The sequence below is a fragment of the Cantharellus anzutake genome (assembly GCF_015039405.1).
Source record: "Cantharellus anzutake strain C23 chromosome Unknown EI90scaffold_159, whole genome shotgun sequence".
NCBI classification, from domain to species: Eukaryota; Fungi; Basidiomycota; class Agaricomycetes; order Cantharellales; family Hydnaceae; genus Cantharellus; species Cantharellus anzutake.
The window spans coordinates 131,489-148,410 of NW_024067109.1; the positions used below are offsets into that span (position 1 = coordinate 131,489).

Genomic DNA, 16,922 nt, shown 5'->3' on the forward strand with positions numbered 1-16,922 from the left:
TCTGGAACGGTGGGGAGTTCCCCATTGGAGAGTGGAACATGGTGACAACCGCTTCGCCGTCTTTCGATCATGTCTGCCCATGCTTGATTCGGTAGCAGAACATGCCCTTCAGCAGGAAATACGGAGCCGCGCTCACTCCAAGAATTTGCAAGGCGCTGCAAGGGGAGACATCACTATAGGATTTGACTTTGCTGTTACAGAAATCATTGCGTGGCCCCGTTGTAACGGGTCTATCACCTAGACTCGAGACAGAGAGAAGGGGGAGGGTGGTAGTGTGCGCAGGTGTGGTTCGTGAGGCCGGGTTTTGGTCCGTGGGTGCTACCGAGTCTGCAAAAACCTCAAACAAACACTCACCTACGTCTCTCTTGGACGTCAAGGCTGAGGATTCTGATAAGAGGGGTCTTAGACGTGAGCAACTAGCTCAGAGGGGGCGTTAGGGTCGTGGATGGCGTCTTTGCCACTTGGATGCAACTTCTGCTTGTCCCTTCACGGGTCTATTCAATACTAACTTGTTATGTACAAGCTGTTATCTAGTTTATATATGTTGGAAATGAAATGAATGGACTGGGGGAATGTAAACGGGCCGTTAGGCAACCGTAAATGATGAATATCCAATTGGGAACAAAGAAACAATAAAAGAAATATGAGTGAATGGGGAAAATGTGACAACGGGTCCGAAATGGGAATTGTGAAGATTAACTCCGCAACAGTTCGCCACAGCACCCGCCTATCCTCCCGTCAGCAACCTCCTCGTCTCCAGCTTTCCAACGAGCCCTTATTCATCCCATTTGGTGCAGTGGTTCTTGAGATGTGGAGAGGGGGTGAAATTGGCGGCGTGGTTGGGCGTGGGAATTTGGCTTGGGGCTGTCGGGAATGATGGGGAAAATAAGGAAAAATATGGAGTGAGTGTATGGAGTGTTGGATAGTGATAGAATGAGTATCGGGAGCGTCAGCGGATATGTACTGCGTGTTAGTGACCAAATTCCGCAGAATCCGACTTTTTGCGGTACACGGAGTTGTCCCCACAACACCGTCCGCCGCAGCAAACCCTGCTCGCAGCTCCATCAAATGATTTTTCTGCTCAGCTCTTTGTGATGGAGCAATGTCTCACAGCGCTTGCCCCTGAGGGGTTCCTATCCCATTCAAGGACTTCTCTGCCAAGGTGAAGAGCGTGCTGCAAGGAGTCTGGGTAGACTTGAAATACGAGGAAGGCCTGCATTCTAGTGCGGCCTTGGAGGGAACAAAATGGAAGACCATGAGAGTCCCGTTCCCCATCGGCGCCCATGCTCCACTGAAGGGTTTGTCAGAATCCCTTTCTCGTACTACCAACCTCATCATCCTCTTCTGCTGTCATTTCAATCCATACCTTGTATCGTCCCGCCTAGCGCTACTAAGGAGGGCCATCGTACCCCTGATGTGTGGCTAGGCACATCCATACGGCTGTCAGGTCCGGCAGTGGAGCTGCGCGATGATTTGGAGGCTGTCAAGCGGCAGGGCGTTCTTGCGTATCGAGAAGTATGTGACCGCACTGTGAACCAGGAAGTTGTTGGCCGGGCTGGTACGACTCACTGTCTTAACTTGCTCTGCAAGACACAGGAGGGAGCTCAAAGCCTCAAGCGATACCTCCAAGCAAGATACCCCGATGCTGTTCTCAAAGATATTGAAATGGAGGACTATATGCCAAGCGGGTACACCGGTGTCTATGAGCTTGGATATATCAGCGAGACCCTTTCTCGTGGGTTTGACAAGACCACAGTCATGACTCTCCTGGATCGTGCACCAGCCCCTCTCATCCCTCAAGGTCCAGACACCATGCCTAGTGAGATAGCCAAACTCTGGGCCCGGATCTACTCACAGGACCTCTTTGAATACAATCGCTTCCAGATCATGACGACGACAACCAACTCAGGACGCATATTGTTCAACGTGATTGAGGTGACGTTCAGATCTGATGTGCTTGAAAAAATGTGCCTGCGTAGGCCCCTCGAGTTGAGTGAAGAGGAATATCTAGGTCTCCTTCGTTTCTGCCTCATCCTTTGTCGCCTTCGCCGCTTCAAGCATGCATTCCGCCAAAGGATCTACCCTGCGGAAGGTTCTATCTACCCCCGTGTTGTTTGTTTCATTGCCGATTCTGCAGGGCACCTTTTTGAGGGCATCGAACTTCGAACAACGGAGATGTTGAAGAGGTCAGGAAACCCGCCTCAAGATGAGTTTGAGTCTATTCGCTGGCAGCCCAAAACTGGCCTCTTTGCACTTAAAGTGGCAGAGAGCCCTCCTGCTCCCCCAAACAGGCCGACTGTGGAAGAATTACACTCCCATTTCCAGTTGTAGACGCAGTGGCCGTCTGTGGCCGTTTCCTATGTACGCTAAAACCTGCAAGCTGCCCTACTCCCATTACCTGTTGCTCAGCCCATGGGTTGGGTTCTATAACAGCGTGTTTATTGTAAATAACTTCGAAAATACAATCTATTACTCTGGCAACATGTAGGCCCACATATTGATAATGTCTTCCTCCTCGCCAGCCTCGATCTCATCAAGCAACTGTAACACCTGCATTGCAACGCCCCCGCCATCGGCACCCCTTTTGCAAAGCTCCTGTCCAGCAGTGTGAACCATTCTCCAGTGTTGCCCAATGTTCAAGACATTGGGAGGTGGCTCCCGCCTCTCAACATACTGGGCGACGATGTCAATCCTCACAAGGAGTTCAACATCTTCCGCCGCTAGCGCCCGCAAACGAAGGCCTGGAAGGATTCTCCGTGCGCTCCGCCACACTGAGTGGCGTGCACACTTGAAGAAGGCATCAAAGGTAGGAACCTCACCACTCATGCTCGTTGTTGAAGATGGTGCCTCCGATGGTTCACGAGCTGCTGTCCCTCCATTCACAGCAAGGTGTGTGCCTCCGTTATTTATGATCCTTGACACCTCTCGAACCCCAACAGGAGTACTAGCCACTGTCCCTTCGTTCACAGTGAGGTGCGCGCTTCCAGTATTTATGATCTTTGGTGCCTCTTGAACTTTGATGGGAGTACTGTGCAGCGTTGGATGGATTAACCTAATAGGCGGGATGACCATTGGCGTAGGCGGCTCCATATTCGTTTTACTGGCCTGTGCTGTGAAGACATCGTTTTCCGGTTCATCAGGGAGTTGCAGCCCACATTCATGCCAGGGGGCTTGATGTGCGGCCTGCGGAGATCCAGCTAGGTCTATCACCTCCATTTTTACTGGCGAGGAAGACGTGCTCAGTTCAGGCAAGTGTTTGGGCGGTGTTTCAGGCACTGTTCCCTCATCCTGTGGACCCGACACCTCGCACTCAAGTAGGGCAGTCTTCCTTGCCTGTTTCTTGGCCCTAGGTGTTGCACGAGGACGTTTGGTTGAGGTGCGCATACGCGTGGCTCTAGACCCCCTTTTGATTCGCTTAGGAGATGGGGTGGGTATTGTGCCGTCTCCAATTGAACCTCATTCCATAGACACAGTGGTAGGGTCTGGGGTGCTTCCCTTACGTTTGTGGGATGATGCCAGGATGATGGCCGTTTTCCCAACTGCTCTCCTTACTTCATTTTGAGGTAATGCATATTTACTGATGTTGCCGTTCCCATCCGGTGCATAGTGTAACACCTCACGCTTCAGGTACTCATCTGGTAAGCCCATACCCATCAGTCATGCCTTTTGAGTTTCATTGACATTCACCGTACCATCTGTCATGTGTTCCACCCTTAAGGTCTGCACCGGATCCTCATGATCGAACTGTAACATGCACCGTGCAGTTTCACGTGGGGTCCAATCACACGGAAGCCCTCTGTTTAGGCGTCGAACACTGCGATGCCAACCAGCAAAACGGAGACGGTGTTCAAGCAAGAACAGAAGTATGTTGACGCCTCTCCAGTTGTGCCCAAGGTCCATTATGCCTGTCGCCTCCTCTACAAGTAGACATCACCAATGAGCAAAGCGGATAGTGCTGCAAAAGTAGGACATACGAATCATGGCTTTGAGCTTCCCAGCACAATCAGTGCGGCGAACGGTATGCGCCCCATATGCCCGGTCTATAGTGCTCAGGCCTTCCTTCATCTTCAATAAAGGTGTGTGATAATCCACATCCTCTGCATCACACTCAACCTCTGATTTCACAGTAGTGTTACCCAAATATCGGTCCAGATCATCACTGAAATGGACGCTTTGCTTCGCCTGCATCACAATGGACTTCATGAGACCAGAGGCCCCAAACACCTCACTGGTAGGAGTTGTTAAATGCTCCAAGATGATGAAGGAAGTCTCTGCAGCAATTTCAGCCTGTGCAGACTGCGAGGAGAAGTCACTCATACCTCTGTTTGATGGCGTCAGGTTGATATGGGCTGAGGGGGATACAAGTAAGCCAACAGTACCTTCTAAACATAAACCCGTACCTGAATGCCTTTATTCCATCGTAAAAGTTTCTCATCGCCAATGCGGCATCCTCTGCAAGGGGTAGGCCCATAGCTTTGACCATTTCCGCGATCATCGGAGAGCTAGTAAAAGCGATAGTCGAGTCTCGAGGGGAAAGTGTGTCGTCTGCTATGAATCCCACTACAGCCACACCAATGGGGTGAATGGTGCTGAGTGCGGCAAGCTACCGCAAAGCCTTAGTTGAACCAAATCTAGTAGTCCCTAGAATCCTGTCCACTGTACCTGAGCGGCGTACTTTCCGGTTACCTTCTGCAACAGATAGAGGCCTTCGTTGGGTTTAGCATCCCTTTCATCCTTTGACAAAACAATGTCTCCACAATGTATCAGGACTTTTTCGTAAAATGCATTCGCCTCTGCCGCGCAATCAGGGTAGTGCTTCTCAACAGCTTCTTGGTGTGATTTACGCAGCCTTGCAGCCTCTTGACTATCAATTCCAGCTGGGAAACAATTAGTCCCGAATATGGGCTGCAAGTATTATGGCTAGACTTATGGTGAAGCTTGAGCCATGCCTGCCAGGCCGTTTGGCCCGCTTCGGAAGGATTGTGTAATCGGAAACGTTTCATGACTTCTTGGGGTGACCTCTCCCTTTTCTTGGCATAGCCTGCGATGCAAGCTTCCAAAAAAACTGTGCAGTGGCTTCTAAGTGTTTTTAAACATTCCAATAGGTACAAATGTACCTTCAAGGCTCAAATCATCTGTGACGTGTCCATTCTCTAGAATCTCGCCAATATCATCAACTGTCTGAACAGATGAATGACCCCATATCTTCTGCACAATCTCCTTCAAAATTTTCTCCGGGGGGGCAAGGGGTTGAAATCGTGGTCTGTTTGCAATTGAAGTATGCTGCATAACTAGCTCTTTCAACTCCGCAAATGGACCCTCTGTAGCTCTGAGGAATTCATTGGCAGTGGGAGCTGTTGTCAAAAGGGTGAGGCCACTGGATAAGTCGGCCTGAAGGGTGAGGATTGACGTGTCAAATGTGCTAGAAGACGCATTCTGCAAGGGGGAGGACATTCTGGTGATCTCTTGTCTTAGTGGCTGCTAGGTCAAAATTGCATCCGATCCATCAAATTAATCAAGCTGAACAAACATAAAGGTAGCTGCCTGTATCCCCACCGTTTCACCCTCTCCTGCCCCGTTCAATACACCCTGTATACTGCAACATTGTAGACACAAACACCAAATAAAGTATTTGCCATTCTGCCCATCCCTGCCCATTATGTGGGCCACATCCATCCGGAACCATCCAGTAGCCGATTTCCACCCCAGCTCCCCGTTTGACTTGCCTGGAGTGTTCAGTGCCCTGGGTAGAAGTTCTAGGTGGCGCCCGGGAAATTTGGTAGGCGACGATCAAAGCCGACATTTGTATTCTGAGAATGTCGGGGATTCGATGAAAATATTCTGTGTGCGCACAATATTGCTCCTGAGTCCTGCTCATGTGAGTTGATACAGGCCATCTGCCGTGGGGAACATCTTTCTGTTGGAAAACAGCGCGCTAGCGCGGCCGTGCGAGTTTTCGTACAGCCACATTCCCACGGCCGAGCGAGGAACTCGCCCGGCCAGCCACATCTATTTATTCATTCTTTTGTATTCATTTCGGACTATCCCGCTCCCAAACTACATGGGAATTACCGCTCTTTGAATCACTTTTTCCCTCAGTTCTCTTTCGCATTATTTGCTTGAGACTGAGTTGCCCCGCTTCGCTAGCAATCTCATATTACTTTACTTTCAATGAGCCAAACAGCGGGATCTGCGGAAGGCCTGCATGCGGTCAGCCTAAAGCGCGGTGGCAGTGCTACCGCCGTTTGACCACATTCATACCCCATCACTCATATATCACGCGACCACATGCATTCCCTCCAAACGGGACAATGCCGGCTGGAAGGATCCAGGATATAGTGTAACTTCCTGGTCACCATGGCACCTTCATCGATCGACCCTTCCTTTCACCCCATCCTCATCACCTTTGTACAAACTGCATGGCCACCTCTCCGATCCTGTCCGGATCTTCACCATTTCCGGCGAGTTTTCCGGGCGCAGAATCCCATTGAGTGAGGATTTACTCCATGCTCGAATGGTCATGGAGGCGAAGCTACCTGATTCGTCAGAGGAGGCTGATAGTTGGGGTGTTGAGATTGATTATGATGCCCAATTCAACGACTCTGATGTTCGTAATGGTATTGTGACATGTGCAGCACTCTCCCTCGATGGTCATCATATAGCTCTCGGTTTTGGTAGTGGTGTCATCGAGCTTGCCGATATCGACCATCAGTGCACGATTTCCCGATTCCAGCTCGATCCACCCAACCATCCAGTCTGGATTGAATTTGTCCACGGCAGCCACCGGGTTGCTGCTGAGGACAATGAAGGGAACGTCACCATCCTTAGCCATGATACGACCCCCATTAATCTTGGGACTCTTCCCAATGGTCCTCTTCCTGCTGTAACTCGAGTATCAGACAATGGATTATTTATCATACGGGTTCCACGGGACACTGATAACTCTTGGTACGACAACATGACTCTCATATCCATTTTGGGCGACCCACACATGCAGCTCCTTGCTTCTCCTCCCGAGTCCGACTCTCTTGCCATTATTCACCGCCACAAGCCTGCTATTCCTCATCGTCGCACGCTTGGATTTTCTCCGGGAGCACGTTTTATTGGCGCTTTTGATGGGCTCAGTGCTTTCACCTGGTCGACAGATTTGGGTGAGCTCATTGCGCGTTATTGTGTGACGGATTTCAAATTTTGGATTATGAATCCCGCTGTTCCCCTTGCCTGCTCTTACCACATCCCTGATCCTGTATCTCCTCAACCTACCCTTTCCTCGGGAAAACATGGAGTGACAGATAGCCATCAAAGTTCCAAAACAGATGCGGTGGATAACTTGGATGAGTCCTGGATCAAGTGTCCATTTTATGTTATCTCACAAAGCACGAAGGAGGAGGAGGAGGGGTTGCGGCGGGAGTCTGACATCCGTTCATTCGCTGCAGGACGAACCCCACTGTTCGGAACCGGTATAAAACGCACTGGGCTACCAATGTTCTTCAATGGAAAATTAGAATTCGTTATTCCCAAGGAGTATCGACCAGTTGTTTCTTCTCATGCCAAAGGTCTAGGCGCTTGGTATGGTGATCGAGTGCCGTCTGATCCTATCTTTTTGTACAGCCCTCGGTCCAGCCAAGATGGGACTCGAATTCTCTTCCAAGGCTGGCAGACAGCTCCAATTGTTGTTGATCTTAGCCAAGTCATTTAGGATGTCCGTAGTCAATTGCGTATTTACCTTGCGCGCTCGTTCTATCCACTATCAGAGGGGGGCAATCTACCTACCTTGTACTGTCATTTAGTCCTGGGTCAGACAAAATTAGTGTTGCGACCACAGAGATTTTTTGATTTTGCTCTTTTTATAGTTCCTCAATTCACTTTCACTCCGTATCGACTGAGTCAAATTTTCCGTTATCACTTCTTTGAACGCACTAAAAATCGATATTTCCTTTCCTAGTTCTATCGTTTCACCAAGCGTTCATCCTCAGCTGCACATAAGTAACGTAACAAAAAGACCGACGTAGTGTAAGTGCTAGATATGTGTCCGTGCGAGCGTTTAGTGAAGATCCTCACTAATACTCACGAGATATGGAGCCAAGAGTGGAGGTCTTTGCATCGCGTTGAATAACGCCAACGTATGGGCGACCCTGTCCCGACTTAGCCCACGAATTTATGAGGCTCGAAGAGTACCTCGTTCCGCATCCCAGCCTGGTTGCACCGAAACCTGTGGCCAGCGAAAGTTGGAAACCCAAAGAGAACCTCCCACCCACAGTAACGGTGTGGTTCTCGACGACTTCATTCCAGAATCAGGCTTATTGTGTTGACACATCAGGATCCTCAACGCACCAGCATCAGCCTGGGGTGGCTGTTGATTCATGTACTCCATCCGATCCTTGCCCTCGCAGCCTCGGCTGACACATCTGCACGCTCTAGAATAATTTGACCTCAGGTGGCCTGGGCCCAATATCAGGGCATTTTTAATTCTTAATAACATGCTCGCGCTCGCGCATCATCGTGCAAGGACTCTAAAGGAAAACTATCCAACGGAGAGCGCAGGCAGGTCCACTCAATTATTCCAACCTATAATGCCTATGATGGTAATTGTGAAAGTACTCATACCCGAATATCTGTAAGTGATGACTCACCGGTTTGCATGGGGTTCGCTACGAGAGGACGAGCAACCCTAGCCTATTGTTATTTTCTACGTCCACTGAAGCTTGCATATTGTGAGGGTAAGGGACAGAGAATGTTGCCAGCATTTGGTCAAGAAATCCCCGGGGTTCGGGACTGCGCGGGTTAGGTTCAGTCTGACTTACTAGGCTAAAGCAGCCTCGGCAGTAACAATAAAACGATCAATTAGTATCATCTGCTGTACAATGATACTTATCAATGTTGATTATCGTCTGCAGTGTGCATGAGGGCTCAAAGCGAGGGGTGTTGAACCATTGCTTCCGGGGCGCTCCCCGTCCCGGTTGAAGTCCACCCCACGTTCTTCTCGAACCCTCACATCCCGACTCCTATACCACGGTGGCCCACATAAGTTCGGCCAACGTTCCCTTAGAGCATCGGGGCCTTTCTCGTCATGCTCCCTATGAACAGGCTCGCTCAGAGTTCTGTCTGTTCCTCCGTTTTGCAACGCCCATCAACTATCATCCCTTCTGGTCGTCTCGCCTTGCCACCCGAGTTCTCGTCCTTTGTGATATTTTTTTTTGTTTACTGTGTTTTGGTTCTCCCCTGCCACATTTTATAGTTACCAACCCTATGATGGTCCGCTTTGGTGCCTCAGGCCTCACCGCAACCTAAACCTAGCTTACGAAGGATTTTCTCTGCAAGTATGGAATGATCGCTCTCTGGCAGGGAAAGATATATCCCTGGCACGGTTACGAGAATGCTGCTTTCGGATACTATGAGTTCCTGCCAACTTCAAATGGAGGCATTCAGGATGATTTACGATTCCCTGGGCACCATGCTTCTCATGGGACTCAAAGGCTCCGAAGAGTACAAGCGCGTGGTGGAGCATGTTGCGAAGCAGACTTTCAGACGTCTGAACCGTCATTGCGAATTGCGAATTATGATGATCTAGTTTATCTCTTTTGATTCTGAACGGCGAAATCCCTTTCTTAAAACAATTATTCTCTACCTAGGGGGATTGCTGTCTGCCTATTGATTTTCCGGAAACTTGGCACTCTTGGAGAAGGCCAACAAGGTGTCGCTGACCAACTTATCGCATCACCAACCACCCAACAATGGGACTCCTTGCGGGAATTGCCACATGCGCGATGGAATCAAACTGCTCGAATGGGACAAAATCTACAGGAAACGCAGACGAAGGATGAGTTGTGGAGTATATCTTATGGGGTGGGGAGTGGTAGCTTGGTTGTAGGTCTGTTACATGCGCCTTTAGGTTCAACTGATTTTGGAGACAAATGCCGTGATCTCCACTTAGCTCACATGGCGGTATGGCAGACAGTGCCGTAAGTTACAAGCTCATCTCATTGTAGAGTACATATCTGCTAAAAGGCTGCCTCCTCTCTGGCGAGTCCGAAAGCAACGTCCGGACATGTGTAAGACTTCTGTTGTTCACAACCCGTCGTAAAAAGTCCTTAAGATCTCAAATCCGTTGAAGGCGTTATACTTTCCTCCATCCGACCCGTGATCTCCTCTAGCTCTACATCGCCTCCGGGATGCCTGCGCTACCAATTTGATCGAACGCCTCGCGTGCCTTTACACCTGTCTCCCTGCGCTCGGCATAGAGACACTTGGCTCGGAGCTCGTGCAAGAACAGTCGGGCCTGGGCTGCTGAAGGACTGACGAATTCATGCTACCTAGTATAACGCCAAGGCAGAACGTGGTTACAGAGGCAGTAAAGGAGTGGCAGAAGAGAGAACGTTCCGGAGGTGTTTTACTGGGTGTGAATGGCGCAGTGAGAACTATGGCTCCAGCGTCCAAATAGGTAGTGTAGGAATAGCCGAGCTCGAGGAGGTCTTGGCGACATTAACTCGCTTGTTGATTTTCCCCAACAAGCCACTCGGAAAGTTCCTCAGGAATTCCTAACGCGAAGGGCGCCACATTCTACCATGCAACGATGACGCAACGATGAAAGGCGTTCATAACAGGGGATCCAATTAGCAGTGAAAACGACAGAGTGTTCTTTTCAAGATGTAGATGTGAAGGGATATTTCCTTGAACTGCCGCTCCCTCCATTTCTCGACAATGATGAGCTGGATTGTCCACCACTCCCGTTGAATGGAAATAGAAGAAATGCCTCCCTTGTGCGAAATTGGGCGACAACGCTCTTGGCTCGGTTCGACTCTGTGATACCCGTCCAGTCAATGTGAGTGAAAACCATTGATATCGCGTATTTTGACGATGCGATGTCAGAATTACAATCCATTCAAGCTATCCAAGGAAAACCGTGCAACAACCCCAATCCGCGATCGGAACAGTCATCTTCCTTACTACAAACATATTACTCTATCTTCATCACCCTATTCTGGCGAGTTTTCTGGACACACAATTCCGTTGAGTGAGACTTTACTCAAAGCGCGAACGGTCAAAGTTGCCAAAGAAGGTTGTGCGCAGGAGACCAATTACGAAGCCCAATTCAACCAACGGCGTTGTGACATGTGCAGCATAGTATTCTCCCCTGATGCAGTTCTTATCTCACCCTCAGTTCTAGTAATGGTATCATCGAGCTCACCGACATCGACCATGAGTGCACTATTTCCTGGTTCTACCCAACCACCCTAGATTGGTTTTGTCCATAGCAGCTGCCGTATCTCAACGGCCCCTTTCCTGCTGGAAAATTGATGTCACACGCTTTGGTACGACAACATGACGCTCATACTGACGACCCGCACGTTCAGCCCCTTCCGACCCTTCCGCTCCATCCTTCCACCCGAATTCTTTGCTAACCATTCCTCGTCGCGCGCTTGGGCCTCCTCCTGGAGCGCGGCACTTCGGCGCCCCCGATGGAGCCAGCGCTTTCACTTAGCCGATGGAGCCAGGCGAGTTCATTAGTTAAGGATGTCAGTTCTTGGACGAATCCCACAGTCCCATCACATCTCATCCCACTTTTTCGAACCGGATGCACGACTCAATCGCATCCCATTTTACGGCCTCCCACCAAGCGCGCACAAAGACCTTAGCGTCTATTCGTTTGTTGCAGGGAGAACCCCATTGATCTGGGTGGGAAACATGAGCGAGGGACCAATGTGGTTTGACGGAACAGAGTCTGCTGTCTCCAGGCGGTACCCACCGGAGGGTGGGTTGCGTAGGAGCCCCATATGGTGATCGAGTGCCGTTTGATGCTGCGAATCACGAAGTCTCTATCACCTCCGGTCCAGCAAGGATAGGACTCGGTTTCTGCTTCAAGGCCGGATGACGGCTCCTATTGTTGTCGAAATTAGCAAGTCGCCACTCCCTCATCCCCACCTGTCAGTCACCCAGCTCGAGCGTCTTTCCGCCGCTGCATTACATGTTATCCCCTGACTTGCACATGACTGCGCTTGACATTTTTTAATATTAAAAGTTAATAGTGGAGGGGAACAACACGAGTCCTCCAGCTCTAAAGTCGAACGGCGAAGCACCACCACCCCGAACAAGGATGTGGAAGCAATAGCATAACTCGTATCTATCCACATCAAGATTTCTTTGCACAGATCAGTTAAACCAAGCATCCTCCTGGCATAGGTTGCTGCACTCATGGAATCACCGTCCGACATCCGCCTATGCTCATTGATAAACATTGCTCCCATGAGACTAGCAGAAATATGAACTGAGAATGCTGTGAGCACAAGGAGCCGCATTCCGAACAGATTATCTTCGTTCGGCATGAAGATCTGCACTTGATAATTTTTGAGCAGAACAGGCCCTCCGTCGTTGTCAGACTGTTTATTTGACCCCCTTCAAATGCCTTTTACTTTGACGATGTTTGATGCTCTGGATAGATCCAGATAGCAATGTCAAACTTACTCCTCACCAGGTCGGAAGCAGAGTGGGTTGGCGGAAAGAAAGGAGACAAATCACTTTTTGGGATGCTTTCGAGTTGGTGGCTCTGAGGAAGAAACGGGAGAGCTGGACGTTTAGCGTGTTAAAGAGTGGCAACCCGATGGAGCTATGTTGGTGTGTCACGGGGAGGCACATGAGCAGAAGATATAGAGAGAACCAAGTTGAGGGCGGCTGGACGAGAATATAGTGGACTCTTGATTAGGAAGGTATACGATACAAATATATGTAAATATGGGTTTCGAGGTCGTTCTTCCAACACACCCTCTCGAACGAAGAAACTAAGGATAAAGAAGTATAAAGAATGCAATTAATAAAGAGCGTGTGATTCAGGATAAGATCCATCCACAACTGCTAGCTTCGCATGTCCCTTCTCCACTGATCCAGACTTGGTTGTATTATTTTTTTGACGGCGACGTGCTTCTCGAGTGCTGATGTCACAGTTACTCCGCATGTGGTCCGAAGCACCACAGTTGTAACAGGTACCCGGTGTTTTATGAGTCCGGGTAATGTTCACCACAGCTGGCCCATCTATAGAAGCGGCTTCGCGCTGACGGGCTTCTTCATTTAACAATCGTCTGATGACTTCTTGAATAGTTGCCAGATTTGCTGAATAATCCGGGCTATCGAGGAGGGTGTCGACAAGAACAATAAGGGGAGTGTAGGATTCAGGGAGATCACGGATGAGGGTGTTTACAATGTCGATGGGGATCATGGGGGAATTGCTATCGGCAAGACGACGAACCATGTCTTCAACCTTCGTGACCCAATCCCGCATTGAGAGCTTAGGGTCATAGCCCATTGAATTGAATTGACGGCGAAGTCCAGCAACGGAACTGTGGCCTTCGGCACGGAATAATGTTTGGAGTTTCTTCCAGGTGCCACAAGCGTCAGAACTATCGCAATGTGTGATGTACTTGACCGACACATTTAGTAAGATTTCTGCGGCTGCGAGGTCATGTTTCTTTTGCCAAGCGATGACGGTCTTGTGGTGCACGCTTCCAACAGGTCGGGGTGAATCACCAGATACAACGCTCCAAAGGTCCTTCTTTACCAGATAGGCCTTCATATACATTGCCCAGGCTGCGTAATTGTCGTCATTGAGTTTGTCAAAGGGGGTAGAAGCGGGCATGTGGGAAGTGAAAAATTAAGAGTGGGAAGCAAGCAGTTTGAAGAAAATTTCACCCTCTGAAGGGAAATTTCCGGTGGCCGTGAGAAGCAAATTTCGTGGCAAGGAGTGGAAGGGGAAATAAGGAATATTGCATGCCTGTCTAAGGACTTAGAGCAAGGGGGTGATGAAGGGGTGCCAAGTCCGACCTTAAAAATGGGCGCCGGACTGGACTTGCGTGCCCAACACAAACTTGAAGAATGCCACACACTGGCCTTAATGGTGGGCGCCAGGCTGGACTTCAGTGCCCAAAAACAATGCCTTAAAGGACTTAAAAGGATGCCTGGTGTACAGGACTTAACAAATGCCGCATGGGACTTAAGATACGGGGGATTGCCCCTGCCTCCGCTGAGGACTTATGAAGGTGGTCAACTGCACTTTGACCAACTGCCGCGAGAGTCGGGCGGACTTCCTTGATACCTAAGCTTGTCCAGGCGAGCCGCCTGGGCTCATAACCTATAGAGAGAACCAAGTTGAGGGCGGCTGGACGAGAATATAGTGGACTCTTGATTAGGAAGGTATACGATACAAATATATGTAAATATGGGTTTCGAGGTCGTTCTTCCAACAGAAGAAACAGAGGGAATCGATAAAGCACGATTTCTAGGCAGGGGAGGGACTGATAAGAAGTCCCTTGTGGTGCGCTCGTGTGATTGCCATATGAGAGCACAGAGCCTGATCGAGGCCATCCTGTGCCTTCGTCATCACTCGAAGTATTAACATCCTCCACCCACCCATTCTTGAGGACAGTAGTGCCCAATATGCGTGGAAGACTAGACATTCCATCTTCAAGTAGAACGACAGCGAAATAGGATACTTCTGCTACTTGGGTGGAGGTGCGAAGTCGCCAATTAGAGGTAAAAGTGGACACTACAGAGAGGAGCCCAACAGTAATAGCCTTGAAGCGCGCGACGATTGAAATGTTTTGCGCATCAGCTCTATTAAAATATACTGGCTGGTAACCCAACAAACTAGTGGGTAATTGTTGCTGAAATTTCGTCCAGTTTATGTCGGTGTCACACAAAGCCATCTAGCCAGACACAGCCCACCGTCAATAGCTTGGATTCCTATACGAGGAGCTAGGAAACCATCCAGAGCTGTTCTGGTATGACTCGGAATCCAAGCGACCGAGTTGTTCGCTGTGGCAGGGAGCGGTGGTCCGAACCAAATAACCATCAACGACGGAGACCGTGCTAAAAAAGCCGCTTGCAAAATACTCAAGGGAGCGCAGTAAATACAAGTGGGTTTTTTGGATTTCGTTATCGGCCCTAATACTTTTGGTAGCGTAGTTAACAATCTATCGCCGGCATAAAGGTACTTTGATACCTGTTGTCCTACTTTGGCAGTGGTCAGGACAGTACTGCTTTATATGTCGTGTGGTTGGGGCTGTTCAACTCTCCTCTCTGCCTGCAATACCCTCCGTGATTGCTGATACACAATGTCTGGTCGATTTAAGTTTTTCAAAAGCAAAAGGGGACACTCTCCTGCGCCTCCTGGTCCTGTTCCCAGCCTCAAGAACACATCTTCCCTGGCTGAAAACGATAGAACCACCCGCAGAGACCATGGTGGATCTGATGGATATCATCTTAAGCCTCCTACTGCTGCTGTGTCAGGTGGGCGTTCTCCGAAGCAGCGGAGGCCGTTTCTGTCCGCTGTATCTAGGCTATTCAGCAGAAGCCCCAGTCCCAATCCTACTCATATCAACCAATCGAGGGCCTCTGATACTGTCCCCTCTACGCTCGATCCGCCATCCCCTAATCTATCACCATCTCCCCTCCCTCATACAATGCCCAGCGAACACGTCATCCATAGCAACACTGAGGAGGCCCACCCACAACCAGGACGTACAGGTGTGGACTCAAATATTCCGTCGTCAATGGGTCAAACGTCGCCACCTTCGGACGTTCCTGCTAGTGACGGAAAGAAAACAATCATCGCCGCCACAAGGCTCGTCCTCCAAACTGCTGCCTCTGCTCTTAAGTTCGTCCCTATTGCGAATCTCGATCAGATACCAAGTATTCTCCTGACGTGGCTGCAAGTTTATGAGGTTCGTAGCTGGGAGTTGCGATTTTGTGATCTAATGATATGACCTTCATGTTTTCATGCAGACTATTGACAACAATGACGAAAATCTCAAGGGATTAGACGATGAAGTTCGAAACGCTCACGAAACGATCTTTAGGCCTCTCCAGTTGTGGACTGGCCAGGTTCCTCCTGAAATTCGCCAGCTAATTCAACAATTTAACTTGTATGCGCATTCACTTTAATTTATCGCGCTCTCATTCCAAATCTCGCCTCCCGATGACAGGGCCCTAAGGCAGCAGTTGAGGCAAATCGAAGCACTCAAACGCCGAAAGCTTGCCAAGAGGGTAATCCTAGCGACTGAGATATCCCAGGAGATAAGCGCGGTGAAGTCCTGTATCAGTGATACTGTCTCCCGCTTCACGGTTTGTTTTGTCAGTGTTCAGATAGTCCGTTGACTGACTGGGGCATGCACCATAGACCGCTGCGACAACTCTGAATCTCCTTCACACTATTCAGTCATCGGTGGACCGTTCGTTGTTGTTCCCTGATTTCACTGTTTGAAATTTAATGATATTCCAGGTGAACTCTCGAAACTCTACAAAGCAAAGGCGGAATACTTTGCGGTGAAAAGCAAATCGAAATGCCTGGAAAACACCCGTATCCGGATTCAGGCATCGATACTCGATCATTTGGAGGAACGGAAGCACCGATTTGTCTGGCTTCGTGGCTCTCCGGGTACTGGGAAAACTGCCATATCGATGAGCATTGCCTCGGCTCTCAAAAAACAGGGTCGCTTGGCGGCATCTTTCTTCTGGGATAAAAATCGGAAGGGAGAAGGGCTTGCTTCGATTGAACACTTTCCCTCTACTCTTGCACGCCAGCTTGCCTTGTTTAATGTCGAGTACGAGGGTCTTCTTGTTAGTCAACTTCGACAGACCTCGGCACTGAAGGACCTCCCAGATTCTTCTCTGGAAGAGCAGATGGGATCTTTGATTGTCGATCTCACGCACAAACTCTTATCTTTGCGTGAGGAGCGTTCCATTATCGTCTTGGATGGACTGGACGAGTGTGGGGCTCAGGAGGAACTTGAGTCCTTAATGAAGCTAGTACTTATCCTTGATGAGCTGCCAGCCACATTTGCCGTGTTGGTCAGCTGTCGGCCTGAGTCATCCGTTGTGTCGGCTTGGGCTGGAGCTCGGGCTCAGGGTCTCGTCATACCATGTGAGGATGTGGA

General features: G+C 49.6%; 4 protein-coding genes across 4 annotated transcripts; 3 read left to right on the forward strand and 1 right to left on the reverse strand.

Moving 5' to 3' along the window:
• Positions 1-3,456: 3,456 nt before the first annotated feature.
• On the reverse strand, positions 3,457-5,910 carry EI90DRAFT_3179517 (uncharacterized protein; the record flags this gene model as incomplete). The annotated part of the gene is made up of 8 exons (XM_039066360.1): positions 5,621-5,910; positions 5,557-5,589; positions 5,118-5,478; positions 4,663-4,877; positions 4,401-4,603; positions 3,975-4,321; positions 3,693-3,917; positions 3,457-3,635 (listed from the first exon to the last, which is right to left on the reverse strand). The coding sequence occupies exons 1-8, from the start codon at positions 5,876-5,878 to the stop codon at positions 3,457-3,459; spliced, it is 1,821 nt and encodes a 606-aa protein (XP_038908432.1). The 5' UTR covers positions 5,879-5,910.
• Positions 5,911-6,270: 360 nt separating this feature from the next.
• Positions 6,271-7,761, forward strand: EI90DRAFT_3091230 (uncharacterized protein). Its single transcript, XM_039062378.1, has one exon. It carries the CDS (start codon positions 6,515-6,517, stop codon positions 7,697-7,699), a length of 1,185 nt encoding a protein of 394 aa, XP_038908433.1. The 5' UTR covers positions 6,271-6,514; the 3' UTR covers positions 7,700-7,761.
• Positions 7,762-14,837: 7,076 nt separating this feature from the next.
• On the forward strand, positions 14,838-15,861 carry EI90DRAFT_3091245 (uncharacterized protein; the record flags this gene model as incomplete). Its single annotated transcript, XM_039062379.1, has 3 exons — positions 14,838-14,903; positions 14,978-15,710; positions 15,772-15,861. A coding segment is annotated over one exon (459 nt), but the record flags the coding sequence as incomplete, so codon positions are not given.
• Positions 15,862-16,323: 462 nt separating this feature from the next.
• On the forward strand, positions 16,324-16,635 carry EI90DRAFT_2883625 (uncharacterized protein; the record flags this gene model as incomplete). Its single annotated transcript, XM_039053940.1, has 1 exon — positions 16,324-16,635. A coding segment is annotated over one exon (312 nt), but the record flags the coding sequence as incomplete, so codon positions are not given.
• Positions 16,636-16,922: the final 287 nt, after the last annotated feature.